The following is a 21,391-nucleotide window of genomic DNA, read 5'->3' as shown; positions in this document are numbered from 1 at the left end:
GCTGAATATTAATAAAGGGCTTCACCTAATGTCCTCCTCTGCTCGAGGAAAAGTGAAGCACAGTAGAATTAGAGCCATTTTAGTCAGGACTTGTTACTGCACAAATATTTTTCCATTTCCTCCAGGCTTCCAGCTCCTCCCCACCAGTCCTGAGATAGAGAAGACGGAAACACTTAAGGTTTCCAATTTTAGCTTGGCTTCCTACGGAAACAAGCTTCATGCAGGAACATGCAGCATGAAAACTTTCCTCGATGGCTCCCATGTGAGGACTGGCTCCAGCTTTGCCCCCAGGCACTCTTGTCCCCAGTTAAAGCACCAGTTCATCCTGCCCTGGCTCCCAGGTCTGTGGGAGAGAGTTGCAAGGAGTGTCCAGCCCCAGGGGAAGGGGTAACTCTGTGAAACTGGAACACAAGATGACAAGGAAATGGACTGGGGAATTTCTACTGCCCACAGGACTGCCAGCTTTTCGGGGTCCCACTACTTCTCATGCATCAAGTGCACTTCTTCCCTTCCCAAAATGGTGTTTTCCTGCAAGCAGTTAGCATTGACAGGGCATGAGCACATACAGGGCTTAGAATAGGAGAGCCAAAATCAAGATCCAAACCCAGAAATACCCAGCATGTGAATGGGAAATAGAGGGAAATCCCTGGCCTGGCAGCCCCTGAAGAGAGCAGCCCCGGGGCCCTGGGGAGGGGCTGGGCAGTCCCACTGAGCAGTGCCACACCTAAACCCGCATTCCCTGTCCTGCTCTTCTCAGCAAGCTACAAGCTCCTCGCCCCTTAATTCAGCACATCCAGAGATACCAAACAAGACATCTGCAGGAAGCTCTCTCCCAGCATGGATCAGTTCAACACCTAGACTGGCTCAAGTGCAGGTTCCCACCAATCCCCAGTGCCCCCCATGCAGCAGTTGGCCAGGGAAGGCTGCCTACCAAGTCTTTGACTCGTGGCCAACCACACAACCCAGCACCAGAGAAGCCACAGGTTTCCCCAGGGCCAGAGAGTTTTTTCCACACACCTTAAAAATACTGTGTAGGAGTTTGTTTAGTTGTGGCCGGAAGCCCCCAAGGCCAGTCTGCACCCCAGCTGGGCACAGCCAGTCTGTACTGAGCAGCAGAAGCAGAGGGACATGGTGGTAAATTATTTAGGAGTCAAATGTGTTCCATATTTTACTTTTTCCCTGCACTGCCCAGGTACCAAGTTTGTGTTTCTTCTTAAACCACAGATGGGCCACACCTGACCCAGTCCCAAGCCCTTCCCACCCAGCCCCAGCACCTGTGCCAGATACCAGACACATGGGGTACACTGTGACAGTCTGGGAAGCAGGTGACCAGGAAGTGGTTTTCCATTCTCAGCAACAACTTCAGCAGTTTGTACATGAAGATTACTAAATGGACATTCAAGCAGAAGAGCCCAAGGTGCTCTCACACAGGGAGGCAGAAATAGCAGGTGGCACAGACAAAGTGCGAGCCAGAGCTTCCAGCTCCTGTTTGAGCAGGAGCAGGACCCTGGCAGCTGGCACTTACCAGTGTCCAAAGGACGTAGATGGTGAAAAGTGCTATAGTGAGTGCTATGAGCCCGATGGCCTCCAGCCGGCTGTTGAACTGCAAGTGGTCCTGGGCCCCGCGCAGACACAGCCAGCCCGAGATGGCCGCCAGGGGAGTGATGAACAGGAAACACACCATGTCACAGAACAGCGTCCTCTTCTCATTGCGGGGCCCGGGGTCCTTCAGCCACTGCGGGAAGGACAAGGACGGGACAGGGGATCAGTCTGTGACAGGCAGCGCACGGGGCACGGGCAGAGCTGGGCAGTTCTCCTCCCATAGACTCACACCAACCTTCTCCAAAATGGAACCAGACAGTGCCAAGTCCAGGTTTAAAAACTAACAAGGGAAATGGAAGAAACAGCTAAGGAATGTGTACAGGGGAAGGCATCATGAATACAGAAGCTCCTGGGCCCTCCTCTGGAGTAGTGAGGAGCAGGCACTGGAGGATGTCAGATCAGTAAAGCCTGGCTTAATACGGATCTGACAGGTACTGGATTGAGCTGTAACAGAAACAGATCCAGGACTCTAATTGGTGAATGGCCTGTGGGAAAAAGGGGCACTGGGGTCTGCAGCAAGGCCAAGCTATAAGAGCATCTGTCCCAAATCGGATTCCTCTGGGAGAACCACAGGCAATCTCCAAGTGTTCCCTTCTTTTGGGAGTCCTGACTTGCTTCCAGTGTGGGTTCATTTTAGATACTTAACTTCACCAACAGCAATTGTTCTATTTTCCTGGGATTATGCTATTTTCAGCCTTTCCTTTCCTTTTTTAGAGTAGCAAGAAGCTGCAGTTCCTACAGATACCAAATGGTTACAGCACATCTTTACACATCTGTGTGTGATGGCCTACAGATTCTTTCTTCTTCTCCTCCACACAAAGATGACTGCCTCATTCAGGATTTTTTAAATTTTATTTTTAAATACAACTTTTTTTGGAGAATATTATTGAAAAGGCACATGCAGAGCAGGGAAGAGACTCTCAGGGTCTGGGCTGTCAGGCCAATCCTACTGCCAGACTTGGAGTACAGTACCTGCTTTGGAACAGACAGCTTGGGAAGGGACCCGTCTGGGAACTCTGCACAAAAAGCTCCTTTCCCACTCAGAAACCACGATTTAAGGAGAAATACAGAAGTGGTGGTGGCAGATAAACAAGAAATCAGTGAGACCTCAGCACAGGTAGCCTGAGGACGTGGCTGGCCAGAGGCATGCAGAGAGAACAGGCTCAGAGGGGAGCAGGGCAGGGGGCACACAGGTGATTGCAGATTTAACTGCAGCTGGAATGTTCAGTGAGACAGAGCAAAAGGGCCAAAATGGGACTGGAAGCATAGCCAATTTTGTGAAAATGGGAAAAAGAATGGGGAGCTGGCAAACCTAGGCATGAATAGGGGGATAGCTGGGCTAGTTAGAGCCACAGGAACAGCAGGTTCTGCAGCACCTGGGAGGGACACTGAGCTGGCCATGAGTGAAGGAGAGGATGCTGCAGTGACAGGTATGAGCCTGGCCAGGAATTTCAGCTGGGAGGACTCATAACCATGACATTTTAGGGATGTGACCTGAATCATCTGAACACTTCTGTGGTAACAGTCAAGGAACTTTCATTGATTCTAAAGCCATTTGGAGTGTGACCTGATGGGCAGACAGGCAGAAGAAAACCTCAAAGAATCACAGAATCTCTAAGGTTGGAAGAGACTTCCAGAATCATCAAGTCTAACCATCAAACCAGAACCACCTCCAAGCTGTGTCCTCAAGTCATCCACACATCTTTTGAACACTTCAAGGGATATTGGCTCCACCACTGTCCTGGAGCCTGTTCCAATGTCTGACAACCCTTTCCATGAAGAAATTTTCCCAATATCCACCCTAAACCTCTCCTGCTACACCTTGAGACCATTTCCTATCCTGTCTCTTGTTCCCTGGAAGCAGAGCCCGACCCCCACCTGACTGAATCGTCCTGTCAGGGAGTTGTCCAGAGCCAGAAGGGCCTCCCTGAGCCTCCTTTTCTCCAGGCTGAGCTCCCCCAGTTGCTCCTGGTGCTCCAGCCCCTTCTCCAGCTCTGCTGCCCTTCTCTGGACACACTCCAGTGCCTCAGTATCTTTCCTGGACTAAGGGGCCACCCCAGGATTTGAGATAGGGCCTCACCAGTACCCAGCACGAGCACAGGGAGACGGTCAGAGCCCCGGTCCTGCTGGCCACACTATGCCTGGTACAGGCCAGGTGCCACTGGCCTTCTTAGCCATCTGGCTCATATTCAGCCACTGCTGAACTACCAGGTCCTTCTCCACTGGGCAGCTTTCAGAGCAGGCAGAACTGTTGTTTGGACAGGAGTTGGGAGAAGGGAGGCAGACCTGCAGGTCCCCCCTTGTATGGCTCTGCAGAGGAATCAGTGATGAACTGAGTGGGAACAATAAAGACCACACATGCAGTCCTGAGCAGTCCTGGGAGGAAGTGAGGGACAGCAACTCACTGGTACAGGAAAGCTGCTCCCATACACAGCACCTCCTGGGCAGCCCCAGTGCTCAAACCCAGCCACATGCCAGGCTCTCCCCAGTCCAACCAGGACAGGGCTGCCTGGTGATACAGCACTCAGATGACTGCCAAATCATCTCATCTGGACCAAGTTCCCTCTAGCAGCAAGCCCAGAGCACCCCATTCCCTGCAACAGGACATGCTGGAGCACATTGGACCCTTGTACAATAAGAAGCTCAGGCAGATAGGTATTTTACTGCATCTTAATTCTGTTTATACTCCTTGTGACTTTTGAAACTCCTTCCTCCTCCCCAAGATGGGAGACAAACATATAAAGGCAGGAAGCAAATGAATTTCCTTTTGAAGTAATTGATTTACTTTGCTAATATGCACTGACACAGTAATAGAATGGAACACAATAAGCCACTCTAAGGGTGCAGCATTTCTGGCACAGCAACACATTGGTGCATACGGGACTTTAAATAAACTTTGCAAACAATCCATAAAGTGGTCAGGAAGATTAAACAATTTTTTTTTGTAGGGGAAACTATCAAGTAAGCATGGGAAAGCAACAAAAGCATAACTTGGTCTTCTTCCAGCAGCTTCAACACTGCAATCTTGTCTGAGACTGAACTGAAAGAGGTAGAGATAACTGCTTGCTGCCATTTGGCCTATGAACTGAGTCCTAGATCCTGCCTGAAACAACTTCTCTCTTCTTGTGTGACAGAATTCTGGGTACAATCACGTTTCTTTGTCCTCCAGCATGATCCTGAGGCTTTTCGAGATACTGGGATCAGTAGGGTTGTGGAAGAGAGCTCATTTCTTAGAGCCACAGCAGGGCTGTGGGATGATGAGAAGTTGCCCTTTGGGTGCTGCAGTGCCCATGAAGCTTGGGCTAGCCCAGGTGATAGTAGGCAGGAGGGGAGCAGGCAGTAAAAGGCACAAGGACATCATCAGCTCCTCTGAAAGCCAAGAGCAGAACTCAAATCATATTAGAGCAGTCTCTCAGCCTGCTCATCCCAGCATCTACTGTTCCATGTATCTCAAGGCTGGGCTGCATTCTCCCCCTTGGGACCAAGGGGAGTGGACAGAAGAGGGACTCTCCCAGCAGCACTCAGCACCTTGCAGTCTGTCTGAGGGCTTATAAATGGGTGTTTTAAAAATTAGCTTTCATTGATTCTTACAGCTGGCCTACTTTGTGTGGCTAAATGTCCATGGCTGTGAGCTGTCAGCCTGTTTCATGAGCACATCCATGCAGCACTCAGTGCAGCACAGTACCAGCACTGGAGGGACCAGTGCTCTCCAGCCACCATGTGCTCATGTCTCTCCCTGCCTTGCACCTGACCACTTGCTCTGGTGAACATGAGTCAGGACCAGTGTGACCTGCCAGCCTCACCAGCTGACCCTGCCAGAGTTCCCCATGTGCTTCACAGCTACAGCATAATGGCAAGCCACAGCACCACACAAGTATTTGGCTGCATTACAGAACATCCCACATGCTTTCTGCCCACCAAACAGTTATCCTGTGGCTTCTCAGGTGCCTGTTGATTTTCCTTCCATTGCTGACCTGGTGCCTGGCTATAAAAGCCAGAAAAAAATCACATGAATTTGATCACAGCAGCACTATTAGCCCTGTCCTGAGGAACATGTTGAATCAAAAAAATACAACTTCATATAAGGGACTCTCACATCCCTTCTCTGGGCCTGCACCAAAACCTTTTTGCAGGCCATCGAGCTCCATGGGCAGCCCCAGCAGAATGGTCCTGTTTCCTTCACCAAGGTGGGAAGGGACGTTTTCTGACAGAGTATCTGGAATTCAGGAAGCCAAGATCCAGAATTGCCCCTAGCCCTGCAAGCAGGGCAGTTAAATGCTGCAGCACAAAGCTGCCCCTCCTCATCCTACAGCTTTCCCCAGCTACCTGCCACCAATGCTCCACAAACCAAATCTCTGCTTGTATGGGCATGAAAGCCTTCCCTACACCCTCAGCTGCTGGGAAGCACAGGGCTTTGGGCTGACCCAAGAGATTCAGGAACACTAGAAATGGTGGACAGGACAGGAACAGACCCAAGCAGTGCTGCTGGTCACTGGGACATTTTCCTCCAGAGCACCATGTGCTTCCATGGTTGGTGGCACCACGGTAAATGTCACACCATGACATGTGCCAATACAGGATCACAGCACTGCCAGCAGCTGCACCTCAGAGAAAGCTCACTGGTCTTCTGGATCAGCACAGACAGGGCTGGACAAAGCAGTGAAGATTGACAGGTAAGGAAGACTAGTGCTGGTGAGTACAGAGAGTGCAGGGGTGAAGCATTTCTTGGTTTGGCCCCAAACAGGCCATTGCTTTATGCAGAGCAGTGCCCAGGACTGCACAGAGAAGTGCCAAGAGGATCTCATGTAGCACCTGTGACCAGCATCTCCAGACAGCAAACTCAAGTAAAGAGAGAAAGGAAAAGATTATAGGAGTGGGAACTCAGCTGGAACCAAGAAGGATTTGTTTTTCACTAGATCCAGGAGTCTAAAAGAGGTGTGCATTGAGCAAGGAGAGAGGTGGGCTGGGGAAGGATAAACAAACACAGATTAGACAACGATGCAGTGAGTTCAGCAGAAGAGTTCGAGGAAAGCAAAGGGAAAAGTCTGTCTGCAAGGAAGATAAGGCTGGAGGAAGGGTGGGGGAGAGCTCATATCACAGCTCAGTTCTCTGAACTGGAGGGGGGGCAGTGAGCGCTGCACCAGGCACTGTGTGCCCAGAGGCAAAACTTCTTTCCCTAATAATGTAAACGGGAGTAACATCACAATTCCTGCCTGCCAACCTCCCTATGTGTGCTCCAGGGACATGTCTGCAGCACCTCCCACAGCCACAGAGCTGCAGGAGACTCAGGAGACAAAGCAGAGTGACAGACCCATGGGACGTGTCCCCTACTCTAGCGCACCCCACACAGTCAAGCCACTCCTCAGAGAATTTCAAGCACGTTTTGTTGTGTGTGACATTGTGTTTTAAAGTTGTACTTTCAAGAGACAAAAAAAAATATCCACTGACCATAAAATATCCAGTTTAAGTGAACCAGAAGTATTAGCAATCATTGAAAAATAATAATCTTTAATCAAAATTACACCATAAACTCCAAGAAAAACAGTAGGAGCAAAAAATTGTCAGGCTCCTGTACAGAACAGCACCCTTAGAAGGAGAAGCTGTTTTGAGGAGGCAAAGGAGCACATCAGAATCACTAAAGCAGCCCATTTATAAATCAAGCTGTTAAAACACACATTGCTGGAAAACACCAGCACTGAAGACATGGAAGCAGAATTTTCGTGGGGCTCCCTGACGAGATTTGCCTGCAAGGACAGAAATAGGGAAACAAAAGGTGTGGCTGGACTGCTCCAACAGTGACTTGTTTACCACAGAAATCTTTTTTGGAATCAGTGAGATGTCTTGAATGAGATTTGCCTTAGCAAAGGTACTAAATGCTTGCAGAAGCATTATGATCAAATCTTGCATTAGGCTTGTTAGCTTTCACCATGAGGGTATGTTGACTTTCAACCTCCCAGTAATTTTAGCAAAGCCAGAGCCTTTGGTCACTGCACCAGGGCAGAGACCTGAAACCTCCTGGGTCCTCTCCCTGGTACTTACATCATGTGTGAACAAAAATACACCCTTCCTCTGGAGCACGGAGTGATCTTTGCTGGGACTCAACAGCTGATGCTCTGACACCTGCCTGATCTGCAATCCTGGGACATTTCTGCAGAGCTCTGGTCTGGCAGTACAGACCTGACCCGACCCCTCCCCGTGCCAGGGGAAACCAAAGCTGGCTCACAGCAGGGGCAGATGGCCCCAAACAGGAGTCTTAGGGCTGCCGAGGTGGTGTTTCTCTTCAGCCCACTGAGAAACATGCAGAGTGGACAAAATTAACAATAGCTCGAAGCGAAAACACTTCAAAAGCAGTTAATGAACTGAAGAGAGAAATGAGAGGGTGGGTGCCACAGCAAAACACACAAAACAAGGTGGCCATGGAAAGGCAATACTTGTAAGGCTTTTTCTCGGCCCAAAACAGGGTCTTTCACCCTTCCTCCAGTCTAGCTCAGGTGTTAGGGTGAAATTCCCTGGGCCCTAGCCACAGAGACGTAGTTAAGATATCAAAAGAGGCTCTTTCCCCTGATAAAGTTACAGGTTTATTTCTCGTGGGTAGTGAGTGAAAAGGGAAGGGAAAAGAGCGGGGGAAGAGAGAGAAAAGAGGGGGAAGAACAGGGTAAGAGCGTGGGGGAAAAAGAGAACGGAGGAAGAGGGAAAAGTGCGGGGTAAGAGAGAAAAGACGGGGTAAGCGAGTGGGTAAGAGAGTGGGGTAAAAGCGTGGGGGGAAAAAGAGAAGTGCGGGATAAGAGAGTGAGGTCAGCGGGTCCTGACCTTTTCTAGAAAGGGGGGGCGGGGAGAAATTGGATCCCAGCCAGCTCTGTGTGGCCAGGAGGGGAGAGGGACCAAGATACAGGGCACAGCAGGGGTCACGGGATGTACCATTTACAATGTATCTAGGAAACGCAACAAATACTTTTGCTGGTAACCTGGGAAAGTAAAAATGTATTGGTAATACAGACCAACCCACACACCCACGTCCCTCTGTGGGAAGTGGGCTGCAGCCAGGGAGAAGGCTAGGAGCTGTGCAGAAGGACTCGTGGCTGTAGAAACACAAACGCTATCACCCTTGGTAATGCTTTCTGGAAATACACAACTTATCCAATACAGTCCCAAATGCCTCCATCCACCCAGCTCTGCCTGAAATCCCAAAGAATAAAGTATGTCCAGCAGGAAGACCACTTTGTAAGAGAAAATAGGTTTGTGATGGATTTTGCTTCAGACCAAAAAGAAGAGTTTATGTGGAAGGGAGAACATTAAGGACAGAGGCATGGGAGGCAACATTTTGATTCATACACAAGTTGCCTGTAACATCACTTATCCTGGTTCTCCTACAGTCAGGAAGTGGCATGCTCCTCCAGACAAGTTGGCACATCCTAACTTAGCCAGCAAAGGTACAGATACTCCCTGTAAGAAGAATCCTGGGCAGTAACTGTGCATGATATTATTAGAAAAAAGAAGAAAGTACTTCCTCCAGGAAAGCTGTGTCTGCTACAACCTACACTTCAAACACTTCCTCTAAATATCAAATGCTGAAATCTTCCAAGGAACACAGAAAGTATTTTGCTTTTTTTGACTATGCCAGCCATGCTGGCTAGAGTGTCCCGGAGTCAGATCACTTCCCTGTAAACAGACAGAGGCCCATTTAATTAACAATCATATAGGGACATCAAGTATTGGAAAACCATCCCTCTCCAAGGCTTGGCCATTTTTTTCTCTGCTGGGGACATGCCCCTTACTCAAGAACCTGGTCCACAACTGTCTTGTGCTAGAGACCACTTCAGAGCCAAGCAGAAGCCATTCTGTCCTCTCACAGCACAGGCAGCAGTATCCTGCACCTTGGGCTACAAAACTCTCCATCAGGGCTGCAGGTGAATTCTCCACCTCCCAGTCCTCAAAACATGCCCCAAAAACATACCCCCACTCAGCCCAGTGATCTCAAAGCCTGACAGTTTTCAAAATCCTTTCATATTTTTTTTACCTTTCAACCAGCTTCTTAGTTAAAAAATAGCTCAACTAAGCTGAACTGCAGAAGATATTTCCCTCCACACTCATGGGCCAGCCTGTGGTTGCCAGAGCTGGCTCTGGGCTCAGACAAGTTCCCTACTCTGGGTTCAGAGATGAGGCACACTTGCAGTCAACACTGTTCCTGTTTTTACATTGAACAGACCACAACATAAATCAATGACTGCTTAAAAAAAACAAAAAATACAATTTTATTAACAAATTATCTTTCACCCATAATGGACAAAGTTGACACCTCTCCTCTGTAAAGGAGGCTGCAAAATTCAATTACTGTTTGTGAAACGCTTGGATGTCACAGTAATAAGTACCCCAGAGAAGCTCATGAGAAAATGAATAGTTTGGTCTTGGTGAACAGGGATTAACACAGCAGGATTACCAGAGTTAGCTAGTGAGCATCTTCCATCTATGAACTACTTCTGGAAGATACAGCCTGTGACCATGAAGACCACTGTAACACAGATAGACAAGAGGCCTGAAGTAAAAACTAAGACAATTTTGGTCATGGCATTTCCTGACTTCCAAGAAATCAGGAAGTTTACACAGAAGCATTTCAACTTGGCCATATAGCTTCCCCCCAGCACTCACCAAAATGTCTCTACCAGCCCAAAATCAGCCTCAGGCCCTCTCCTTCTGAAGGATCTCAAAACCACATGGACAAAGCCAGTTCCTTATGAAGCTGATGGTCCCTTCCCAGAGATCAGCTGTGTTGACCAGTGACTGCCACAGCCACTATGACCAGCTGTAAGTTTTCCTAGGCTGGAAAAGCAGGGCATGGCAGAATCAACAGCAAGAGCTGCTTTCTCCTCAGAGGCCCAGCAGCAGCAGGTAGCATGTTACCAAATTTCCATGTGGCCAGGTGACAGGAAAAGACAGCTAGAATGCTTGGATAGCCTTTCATACATGGAACAGACACTTCTGCCATGCAGTACGCTCCCACATCATTCCTAGTCCTAGTCTCCACCCATTTATCCTCTGCTCTTAATTTCTATTTTGATTTCACAGCTTTACTTGGTCAGCAGTGGATTTTTATCAGGGCTCCTCAACAGCACAGTCACCACAAACATCACTTCCCTCAAAGTTTCAAAACACTCCCCAGCCCTCCTCACAACCAAGAGGCTGAGAACTTCCTAGATAAGATGGCTAGGGGAACTGTGACATTTTTAAATCATTAAGCAGCCTCTTTCCCCAGCCCTCTTCTCAGAAACAGATGAACAACTTGGAAATGACACTTCTCAAAAGTATTTGGTGAAGAGCTGCAGCCTGGTCTGGTATGGGGATGAGATCGCAGCAGACTGCAGGCAGAGCGTTCAAGTGGCAGCCAGCTGGCCAAGGGGTTATCAGCTCCTTCCAAAGGGCTCTGCACCAAGGGCAGAGCCTCTGCTATCAGTGGGAGCTTCCCAAAGCGCTCACACTTTGTCAGTTGACCTCTAAGCCCCAGCAAAGCTCACGGGATGAAGCACACTCACTGTCATTGCCTCTGCCCAGCACAGATTGCAGTGGTGCAACAGCTCAGAGTGGCTGTAATAGGTCCCAAGGAAAATGAGAAACCGAACTCCAGGTCACTTTCCCCGGATTCCAGGTAAGGATCAGAGGGTTTATAGCATAGTAGAAGTAATACAACAAAACCAGATGGTCTTTCCAGGCAGGTGAGCCATTTTGCACTAGCAGGAGCCTTCTAGCCGTGGTGTGCCAGGCACAGAGCACATGTGCTGATGAGCTGAATGCACTGTGCAGGGCCCCAGCACACCTGGGTGCTGCAGCCACAGCACACACTGCACTCCATCTGCCATGGGCTGTATCAGACCAGGCTATATGCTGCTTTCCAAGCCAGGGAAAACCCTACTGCCGCTGAGCTGCTGGCAAGGGAACTGCTCTGGGGCTGTACCATGAAGGTGAGCTGCATGCTAGGCTCTGCTCTGCAGCAGGGATCACTCTCACCAGCTACCTGGTGACTTTTCATCAGCTGCTTACCAGCCTCCAAGGCTCATAAGGCACTTTAGGCAAGCTGTTCCCCAGCAGACACCACAACAGAATAGATAATCCCCTTCATTGTGCTCACAGACAGTCCCAAAATACCAGAAGCAACAAATCACTGGAATCCCAAAGCCTTTGCCAGCTGGCAGTAATGGCTCAGGGAGTCCACTCCTTCCTGAAAACACAGTAGCAAGTTCTCTTGTGTTTGAGTTCATTAAATGCTGCCCACCCATCACCTCTCAGCACTCACAGTTTCTTTGGTGATCATGATACCTTTACAGGCTCTAGTCCAGAGGAGCTTTTCACAGATTTCAACAGGAATTAAAATGGATTGTCCTGGAATGCTCATTCACCCATATTGGAGTACAGATTAGACCTTTCTGTCCCAAGCAAGCCCCTCATGTCAGATGCAGGCACAGAGTTGTTGTCACATGAAAAACTCCTCCAATACACACTGGCCTTTGAGCTTTTATTTGAGGGTGCAGTTTTCCAAGCCTATGCTTGTTGTGAGGTGCCACAGCATCGTGAAAGATGGCTGAATGCACTCCCACGTGTTTGTTTCTGGACAGGAATATTTCACCAGCTCTTAAGCTAAAACATCTGAGACTTGCATTCTCAATGTGGCCTACATAAGCTCTAGCAAGCTCACTGCCCCTGGGTTTGCCTGCACTGTGCTCTCAAAGCCAAGACACAGCCCTTCCGAAATGTTTTAAAGCAGTGTTTTGCAACCTCTGAAACAACCGTGTGAGAGATCCTGGTCAAAGTGTCAATTTATATATTTGAGCAGCTAGGAGAGAAGCAGTAAGACCCCAACAGCAGTTACCACTGAGGTAATGCTCATACAAATTACTGTGCTAGATACATGGTTTGGGTTAGCACTGTAGGCTAAAGCCTTCTCCTGTCTGGGGTTGTCAAAATCATGACAGTCAGCTGTAAGTTTAACAGTCATTAAAACTTAATATCCATTTTGCAAACTGAAGCTTGAATGCTTCCCCAAATGGTGGACTTTCTTTCCACTCCAAGGTTCACTAGCACGAGATGGGAGTGTGAGAAATAGAGCTGGGGACTGTGGAAAGGAGGAGGGGACAAATATTGTTTCCAGAGGAAAGTGGAGAGAAAAGAAGCAACCTCTGGAATTGATGGGAATGGAAAGAGAAATGTGAAAAGCAACTTAAGAGTTCCAGTTGTGACTCTGTTTTGACCTAACTGATGGGACAAAGGGAAGGAGAGAGTGGACAAGAGCACTCACCACTGCAAATCTGAAATAACCCTGCCTTCACACACACACTCTGGTGGCAGGGAGTGAAAAATCTCCAACAGCTAACAGGTAACAGGAGTCTTCTGCTAAGAATCAGCTCCCAGACCTCCTACTGCTGATGGCCACAGAAATGTGAGGCTCCCAAAATCAATAAGTGTAAATGCCCAGCTACAGGTGATGCTTCTCTGCAGTGGTACAGCGTGTTGAAGGAACCCCCAAGCCAAGCCAGCAGCACACTGACATGGGAGAGCTCACACAACTGCAGACATATTAAACCATCTTCTAAAACAAATCCTTAAGCCTTTTGCATTGTACCTCACTGGTTTACTTATTCCTCTTTTGGGGATGTACATTTGAACCCTGAGGTCAGACAATGGCCTGGTCCATGCTGCCTTTTGTTCCCAAAACAAAAAAACCCAACCCACCAGCCAGAGCCTTCGTTCTATGTTCTGGGAGGCTCATGGACTGATCCCCCTATGGTCAATACAAAGAGGAACATAAGGATGAGCTGAGCCCTGTCTTGTTTTCTCCTTCAACTGGGAGGAGCACAAAGCAGCAGGAAGGAGCAAGGCCTAAAGACATTGAAGCACACATCAGTATTAGTTTGTGAAGACAGGTCTTTTAGAAACAGTATCAGCAATCACCACATTTCATTTTTCAGAACAGAACATGACAAGGAAGGCACATGCAAGAGAGCTGCACTAATCCAACACTGAGATAAGATTAAAACTAGCAGCAAAAAAAAAGAATATTCATGAGAACTTCATATTTCAGTCAGTCATGTTATGACATCTGCATGTTGATGCTCAGGCATTAAAGCACAGCCACAAGCACAGTGCTTGCCACTGGCAGGTGGCACAGGGGCAGGTCACAGGTAGCAGCTGCCCCAAACACCACTACTGCGTGTTTGCAACTCATCACTTGGTCTGACAAGGGACTTGATCTCTCCAAACAGACTCTTCTTTGTGAGGCAGTACAAAGGTACTGCAAGGAGGAGGAGACAGCTAGAACTACAAGAACAGTAGGGCAATCAGTCATTTTCTCTCAAATTACATGGAAATAAAAATGAAGCAGGAAGAAAATGGTACCTCTGTCAAGGGTCTTGGTCTTCTTTCTACAACAAATTCTGTGTGGCAGAGCTCACAGTAACTTGTGTTGGAGGAGGATAACCATTTTTCCAGGCAGCTCTTGTGCACGGTGCCCAGTGTTCCTGTGCAGTCACATGGGGAAAGCAGTCCCTCCCCATTTCCACCTTCATGACAGATTCGACAGATGGGACCATCACTAAAGAGGCAGAATGAGAGACAAACAGAATGAAATCACAGTCAGAGCAGGCAGAACAACAAAGCCACAGGGTCTGGTCCCACCAAGCCCCAGAAAGGCACATGAACAGCAGGCAGTGTGTGGCACAGCATGCTAGGAGCCTGCTGCAACAAGAAAACAGTCTCAGTGGACTATGGAGGTGCTCAGGACATTTTAGATCATTTAAAATCTGGAAGATCCATAACAACAAGAGAAGATGGCACATCAGCCTGGCCAGCTCAGATGGCCCCAGAAGCGACTGCAGAGCACATCCTGCAGTTGTCAGCTCTGCTGACAGTGGGCAGGGGCTGATACCAGACCCAACACCAAGCCTGAAGCACTCGTGCAAATCCAGAAGCCCAAGGCAAAGTCAAATGACCCACAGTAGTCATAGCATGCCCCAGCCACCTGCAGCCACTCAAGAGGTTGGCAATCAGGTCACATTTACCAGATCGCCTACCCACTCTCAGCCCACCTTGGCTCTGCAGCCTGGGCTGAGCAGGAACTGCACAAGGAACAGCAATATCTCAAGACACAACTGAACTGACCCTGGGAGCTCACCTCTCCAAGAACACAACATATTTCACAGCAAGCAGGCACCCAGACCAAGACCTCCAGCATACAAGGCCTCTGCCCATTACTGCACAGTAACTCTCCAGCATCCTGCGGGCACCCCCTCTTCCAGAGCAACAACTGCCCTGCAGCACTTGGCCTCTCGGGGCCTGCAGAAACGCTTTGGTGCCTCAGGAACAACACCTCCTCGGCATGAGCTCCAACTACAGAATCACACAGAACCAGAGATACCTACCAGAGAAACTAACAAACACTTTCAGAGACACTTGCAACCTTCCCTGTGGGAGGCCTGAGCTGCTCACCACACTCACACCATCCATCTGTGCCCAAGATATTCCTTACACCTTCAGCTGGCACCACTGACAGTGAACAATTAGTGCTACACCTTTCACGAGACCAGCCTGCTCAAAGCCTCAGCCAACCTGGCCTGGAACACTTACAGGAATGGGGCATCCCAGCTGGCATCCCAAGGCACAGGTTTCTTAGCAGCCCTGTGTCACATATGCCAGCCCCATGATGAGGATGTTTTGGGCTCCCTGGGAAGCCCCAGATGGCTCCAGACACCAAACTTTGCTGTTCTCAGCAGTTTAGTTCACCTCTTCAGCACTCACCAGTCCCTGAGATAATTTAGGAACAAAATGCTGGACAGCAGAGGCCCAGGGCAGGACTGCCTTCCCTGGCCCATGGAAACCAGGCCTTCACTAGTATCTCACTTCCCACCTTCCAAACAGCCATTTCTTCCACACAGTTTTCCTCTTACATCCAAAGCTGCCAATCTGGGGGTGTGAAAGAGGGTGAAAAAGGAACATCTTTATTTCAAAGACCCTATTGTAGGCCCTCTCGAAATCCAGGTGAGCGGTATCAGATATCACTTTTTTCTAGATACTGCTGACAGAACAAAAGCCGCACTGAACTCATAATTCACACTGCACTGCTATTCTGACTTCAAAAAACTACACCTGACTGCAGAAGTTTGTGGGATTGCAATACAACAGTCAGAGCAAGCACTTAGCAATCTTCAAAAGCAGCAGCACCACTTCCATTAGTTTGCACAGAAAGCAACAGTGAAGCATAGAAGCACAGTTCAAGGAAAAGGAGCACACTGGGGAAAAGGTTAGTGGGACATGAAGGAAAGAGAAGAGCCAGCAAGGAAGTGCATGTCAGCTCCCTAAAGAAGGAGCAAGATTCCTCTTTTTGTGTGCCACAGGAAACCTCTCCCACTTTCAATTCAATATCTAACTGGTTTCATCCCAACTGGACTTTTATTCATATTTAGGGCTGTGAAGCAAATTGCACCCAATGTACACCATCCCTTTCTCTCTGCCAAACGTCACTGGTGAACCACTGACCCATGTTCTCCCCTCTGTTTTACATGCCTTTTATTGAGGGGACTTCTTTAGCCAAGACAATCCCTGCAAAACGTACAACAGGAGTCTGGGGAGGTGGTGGAAACTTCATCCTCAGAGATCCTAGAAGCTACATCAGACAAGACTCTGAGCAAGCTTCCTCTAAAAGGAGGCTGGACCAGACATCCTATGGAATTCCCTTCCAATTTGAATTATTTGATGATTCTGTAACATTTATTACCATAAAATGCTGCACCTTAACAGCCTGCACACAGAGCCCTAGTGACACAGACAATCCCCTACAGCCTCCAGTGCTCTCATGCATCTGTCATTTCCTAAGAAAAGCATCTGTAAGATATTTTACCCATTCTCTTCCTGTTTAAGAAGTTTCATATTTCCAGAGCATTACTATAACCCTGGCTACCAAGAAACAATCCAAAATGAAAAAGTTGCTGACAGTGTGTGAAAAAAAAATTCTTATCGGACTTCATTTTCCTTCCTTCCTTTCCCCCCCGGGGTGGGGGCATGCTCACACTCCCACGTGATACACACCCAGACACATTTTTCCAGCAGGCTGAAGACACCGTATCAGTAATTCAACATTCCAGTGCAGGAACGCTGCTCCTGGCTTTGCTGTGCTAAGTGCTGGTGACAAGGAAGACACTGAAACCCACCACCAAAAGAAACCAACTAGTGTCCATGTAGAAACATAAGGAATCCTGTTGGGGTTTTTTAACCCGTTTCCAGGCAGTTTTTCCACATAATTACTACACTCCTACAAGTTCTAAAGGGTTAAACAACTTTTCACCCAGACTATCTACTGCCAAAGAACAAGCTCAGTTACTTTCAGATTTTTATTGACCTGCTCCAAGTTTGCTGGAAACAGCAATTATGTTCACCTCTATGCTCATCCAGCTTCCCTGCATCCGTCCCCCAGGCCCTCAATCACTGCTTCCACACTGCACAGTGTTTGACCAAACTCATTGAAAAAAAAACCCAGCTGTTCAGACAGGATTTATGAACACAAAATGTGACAGGTCTCAGTAGCTGGACTGAACAATGCTGCCGAATGTCCACTACTCTGGAAGCTGCTCAAAATAAATAACAAGAAGTCACATCAGGAGGAGTCTGAGCCAGTGAAGCTGCCAAGTGTCCCCTCTAGCAATAGCTGGATGTTGTAGCTCCTACAACACAAACACTCCCCTCCCCGCGGCTGAAGATCAGCACCACGCCTTTACTCCGCGGACGTTCCTGGAATAAGGGCTGCGCTCCCCTCCCAGCCCTTCCACCCTTCAAACCCGTCCATGAACAGCACACTGCCCTGCAAGCATGGCCCCACCTCCAGTGCCGCCCCACGAGGCCGTGACAGCGGCGGCAGCTCTGGGGCTCCCATGAACACCGGGCAGTGGAGCCCAGCGCAGGGCCCAGGCCTGGAGCAGCGGGCTCACGAGGCAAACTCCTTCACAAACAAGGCTTTGCTGTCTCCCTGCACCCCTGCGCCACCAAGGACGGGGAAGAGCTGCGAGCCCGTGGCTGCAGCAGCCTCACCTCTGGGCGCCCAGCGCCTTGATGACGGTGGAGAGCAGGCGGCCGTCCTTGGCCGTGACCTGGGTGATGTACTGCGGCCGGCCCAGCGCCGACTCCTCCACCGCCTTGGACAGGGCGGCGCTTCCCGGGCAGTCGCACAGGGAGCCGGGCAGGTGGCAGCAGTCGCCTGTCGTCATGGCAGCTCCGGAGCCCGCTGTCCCGGGCCCGGCACCCGGGAGACCTGCAGGGACAGCAGCACAGTCAGAGCCCAGAACCGGGCAGTGCCCATCCCCTCGCCATTCCCCAGGGCCCCAACACACACGCGTTTTGTGTCTTCTGTCCCCTTTAACAGGCTTTGTCAGGCTGCCTTACCATAACATTAAGGCTCCAAGTGCTCTACTTAGTAACTTACCATCAGAATTGCAAATTTGCCTTTCCCAGAGAGAATTCCTGGTAACCACCCTTTAACCTGATGAAGCCTTTCAAACGGAATGTGCTCACACACAGATGGGGAAGGCAACCAGAAGCCCCATGGGCCTGTGCTGTGCTGGCTAGAGCCATCCTGAAAACTTATATTTATACTCTCCATAAATATAGCAAAGTTTCCCCTGAACAGGTCACCTAAACCAGTTTATATGGCTGGGTTCAGAAAGTCCTTCTTGGCTCCCTTCAGGAACTTTCTGAGCACTTGAAAGACTGTCCAAGCCCAAAAGGCTCCCCCATCCCGTCTTTGATCTTTTTCTTCTTTATTTCATTAAAGAAATACACATGCTCCCATTTCTATATCTGCTGTGGGACATCCCAACAGTCAATGTGTGGATATGAACCTCCCAAAAGCACCAAAAATTCTCCCTGGGAAGGGCAGCAGGCCAGCCTGCCTCCTTCCTTTCCCTTTCAACTGTTCAGATCTATCATGACTTTTACAAGAGCCACTTGCAAACAGAAAAGCACACCAACACACTTTCAACAGTTACCCAGCAAAAAGAAGACACGGACCAAACAGAAAATCCAAAAAAAAATTATAGAAGATGCAGAGAAAAGTCCAGCATGGCAAACCAGGAGCTGGCTCTGATGAGCCACATGTGGACAGGAGAGCTCTGCCTTTGAGGTAGGACAGCAGCTCACCCAAGCTGCCAGAAACAGCCACGTTCCTCCCTGGCAGGGGTACCTCATCCCCAAAATCAAGTATGTTCTGCAGATTTAGAAAAATTCTGGTTTTGTCAATCACCTTTAACCTGGTCCCTGAGAAGCAGCTGTGCAGAAATAAAGAGCTGAGGTTACAGTGAGTCATACTGAACACAATCCAACAACATTGTACTGCTGGTAAAACCAAAATCCCTGTGTCTGTAAACACAACTGCCTTATGTAAGGCATGCACAGTAATCCTTGTGCGCCAGCGCTGCTGAGCTGGAATGCTGCCTCATCCTGGTGGATGGATTTCAAGATGAAATAAATCCATAAAAGAAGTTCAAATGAAAGCAATGAAAAGAAAAGGGAAAAAAAAGGGAGGAATAAAAGGAAATAAAATAACCACAACTCTAAATAAGATATATGAAAACAATTAGGTTTTTTTAATTTGGGGGGTGTGGGGGAACTTGGTCCCCCAGTCTTTGCCTCCTGGAGGTAAGAGCAGGCAAAGAAACCTTCACCATCCCATCCAAGGAAAGGCTATTTTGTTTTGAGATCTCTGAGCACAACAGGAGTCAAACATTCCCATGAAACTACAGTTCTGTCAGGTACAACTAAGCTACTAACTGAAGAAAATAAGGGCTTGTTCCTGGTTGGAGGCTTGGCCACTCTACAGAGGAAGAAAACAAATAAAGCTGGTACAAGAACACGATTCTTGGAGCCCTGAAAACACTGATTTTGGTAAGCACAAGTGCTTTTTTTCATGTCTTGGAAATTAAGCAACTCACACAACCAAGGGCTTCATCTGTCAGGACAGCTTCCTTTGTAAACATGCATTCAAGAGAGAGAACCTTCACTGGTGTCTCAGAACTGGATGCCAACCTTGGTAGCAACCCCTCACTTTAGGGAATAGTTTCTAATTTCTAATAGAAAACGTTCTCATCTCTTTTTTAAAGCTGCTCTGGATAACTATCTGTAATCCTTCCTTTGCACCTGAGCAGGAATAAGCTTGAGTTTGTGGGCAGGTCAATCTTCTTCAAAACGAACATGAATCTTTTCATCAACATAAAAATTAACTTAATAGACTCAGCCTCTCTCTCCACCTGTGCAAAGAACAGAGCTACTTTTCTTCTCTTCCTCAAAAAAAAAAAAAAGGCTACAAACTCTCCAACTTTAAGGAGCAAAAAGTAAGATGATAAATGCTATTGGAATTACCTTAAGTCAGCTGTTCTGCAAGTTAAGGAATTCTTTAAAATTAACAACCTCTTACTGAAACAAGCATGAGAAGATACATGCTTTTAATAAAAAGGTCAGTTCCATTTGTTCCGCCAAAATGTTGTTTATTTTAAAGTCCAGAGGAAAAAGTCCATTCTGTGTACTGGAATAAAACTGCCCTCACTGACTGTGTTCTGGGAGTATTTATACTGAGGCTCTTTGTGCTCCACATCTGACAGACACAGACAGCCCCATGGCTGGAAAGGAATGGCCACCCTGCCGTTCTTACATGGTTTCTGGTACAAGTTATGTGGCATTTCCTTGTTGGGGTCCAGCCCAGGGTGGAACCTGAAGTCACTGTTTTAACATCTGACTCATGCCATTCAGCAAATACGAAGGAAAAGCAGCAAGATTTTCATAGTTAGTAAAGAAGTAACTGAAATCCAAAGACAACATCTGCAGTGCACTCAGGTCCCAGTTCCATATCCAGTGGAACATGAACCTTGGTGTACAGCCAAGCCAGTCCCTTTCCTGATCCCTGAAGGGTCAGCTCATCAACTCACAGCCTTCTCTCACAATTGCCAACAGCTCATGTGACCCAAACCCAATGTTCACAGAATCATTCAGGTTGGAAAGAGCCTTTGAAATCATCTAGTCCAACTGCTCCCCCAGCACTGCCAAGCCCACCACTAACCCATGTCCCCAAGTACCACATCCACACAGCTTTAAAATCCCTGCAAGGATGGTGACTCCACCACTGCCCTGGGCAGTCTAGGCCAGTGCCTGACCACCTGCTCCATGAATTTTTTCAGCCTAAACCTCCCCAGTACAACTTGAGGTTGTTTCTTCTCTTCCTGTCACTCGTTATCTGGGAGAAGTGACTGACCCTCACCTGGCTGAACTGTCCTTTCAGGGAGTTTTAGCAAGCAAAAAGGCCCCCCCTGAACCTCCTTTCCTCAACACCCAGCTCCCTCAGCCACTCATCATCATATTTGTGCTCCAGCCCCTTCCCCAGCTCTGTTTACAGCAGAAACATCAAAATCCCAGGGTGAGAAACAAGACCCAAACAGCTGGTTTGAACCACACACTGGATTTTTTTTTAAGCACCTGTGTTTTCTGAGCCTATTCCTTGGGGATACATTTCTTATCCACATTTTAAAAAAATTCTTGGAGACACTAGGTTTATTATCAACATTCCCTCTGCTGCCACAGTTAGACATAAGCAAAAAAAAAGGGAAGTCTCTTCTCAGCAACATTTTCCATCTTCAGCTTCTGAGCAGATCCAGAACACAAAGGGCTGAGTTTGTAGAAAATTCTCAAACTGAAAAAAGCCAAACTCTGTTTGGAAAGCTGTCTCAGAAGAGTGAATTCTGCCCTAGAATTCCAAAACTCAAAGACATGCAGC

The 21,391-nt window shown here is 48.3% G+C and overlaps 1 protein-coding gene across 3 annotated transcripts in view; it reads right to left on the bottom strand.

Moving 5' to 3' along the window:
- Positions 1-21,391, bottom strand: part of MARCHF2 (membrane associated ring-CH-type finger 2) — a 34,015-nt gene that overhangs the window by 3,891 nt on the left and 8,733 nt on the right. For 2 of the 3 annotated variants that reach the window (XM_014884417.2, XM_088179312.1), the window contains exons 2-4: positions 17,665-17,884; positions 13,984-14,179; positions 1,526-1,735 (exon numbers count right to left, since the gene is read on the bottom strand). In XM_014884417.2, the coding sequence (XP_014739903.1) occupies positions 1,526-1,735; positions 13,984-14,179; positions 17,665-17,840 (582 nt within the window). In that variant the 5' untranslated portion in view covers positions 17,841-17,884. The remainder of the gene's footprint in view (positions 1-1,525; positions 1,736-13,983; positions 14,180-17,664; positions 17,885-21,391) is intronic. The other variant, XM_088179313.1, reaches the window with a different exon arrangement.

This window comes from Sturnus vulgaris, chromosome 26 (assembly GCF_052056855.1).
Source record: "Sturnus vulgaris isolate bStuVul1 chromosome 26, bStuVul1.hap1, whole genome shotgun sequence".
Lineage (NCBI taxonomy): Eukaryota > Metazoa > Chordata > Aves > Passeriformes > Sturnidae > Sturnus > Sturnus vulgaris.
This window is presented reverse-complemented; position numbering and strand designations above follow the sequence as displayed.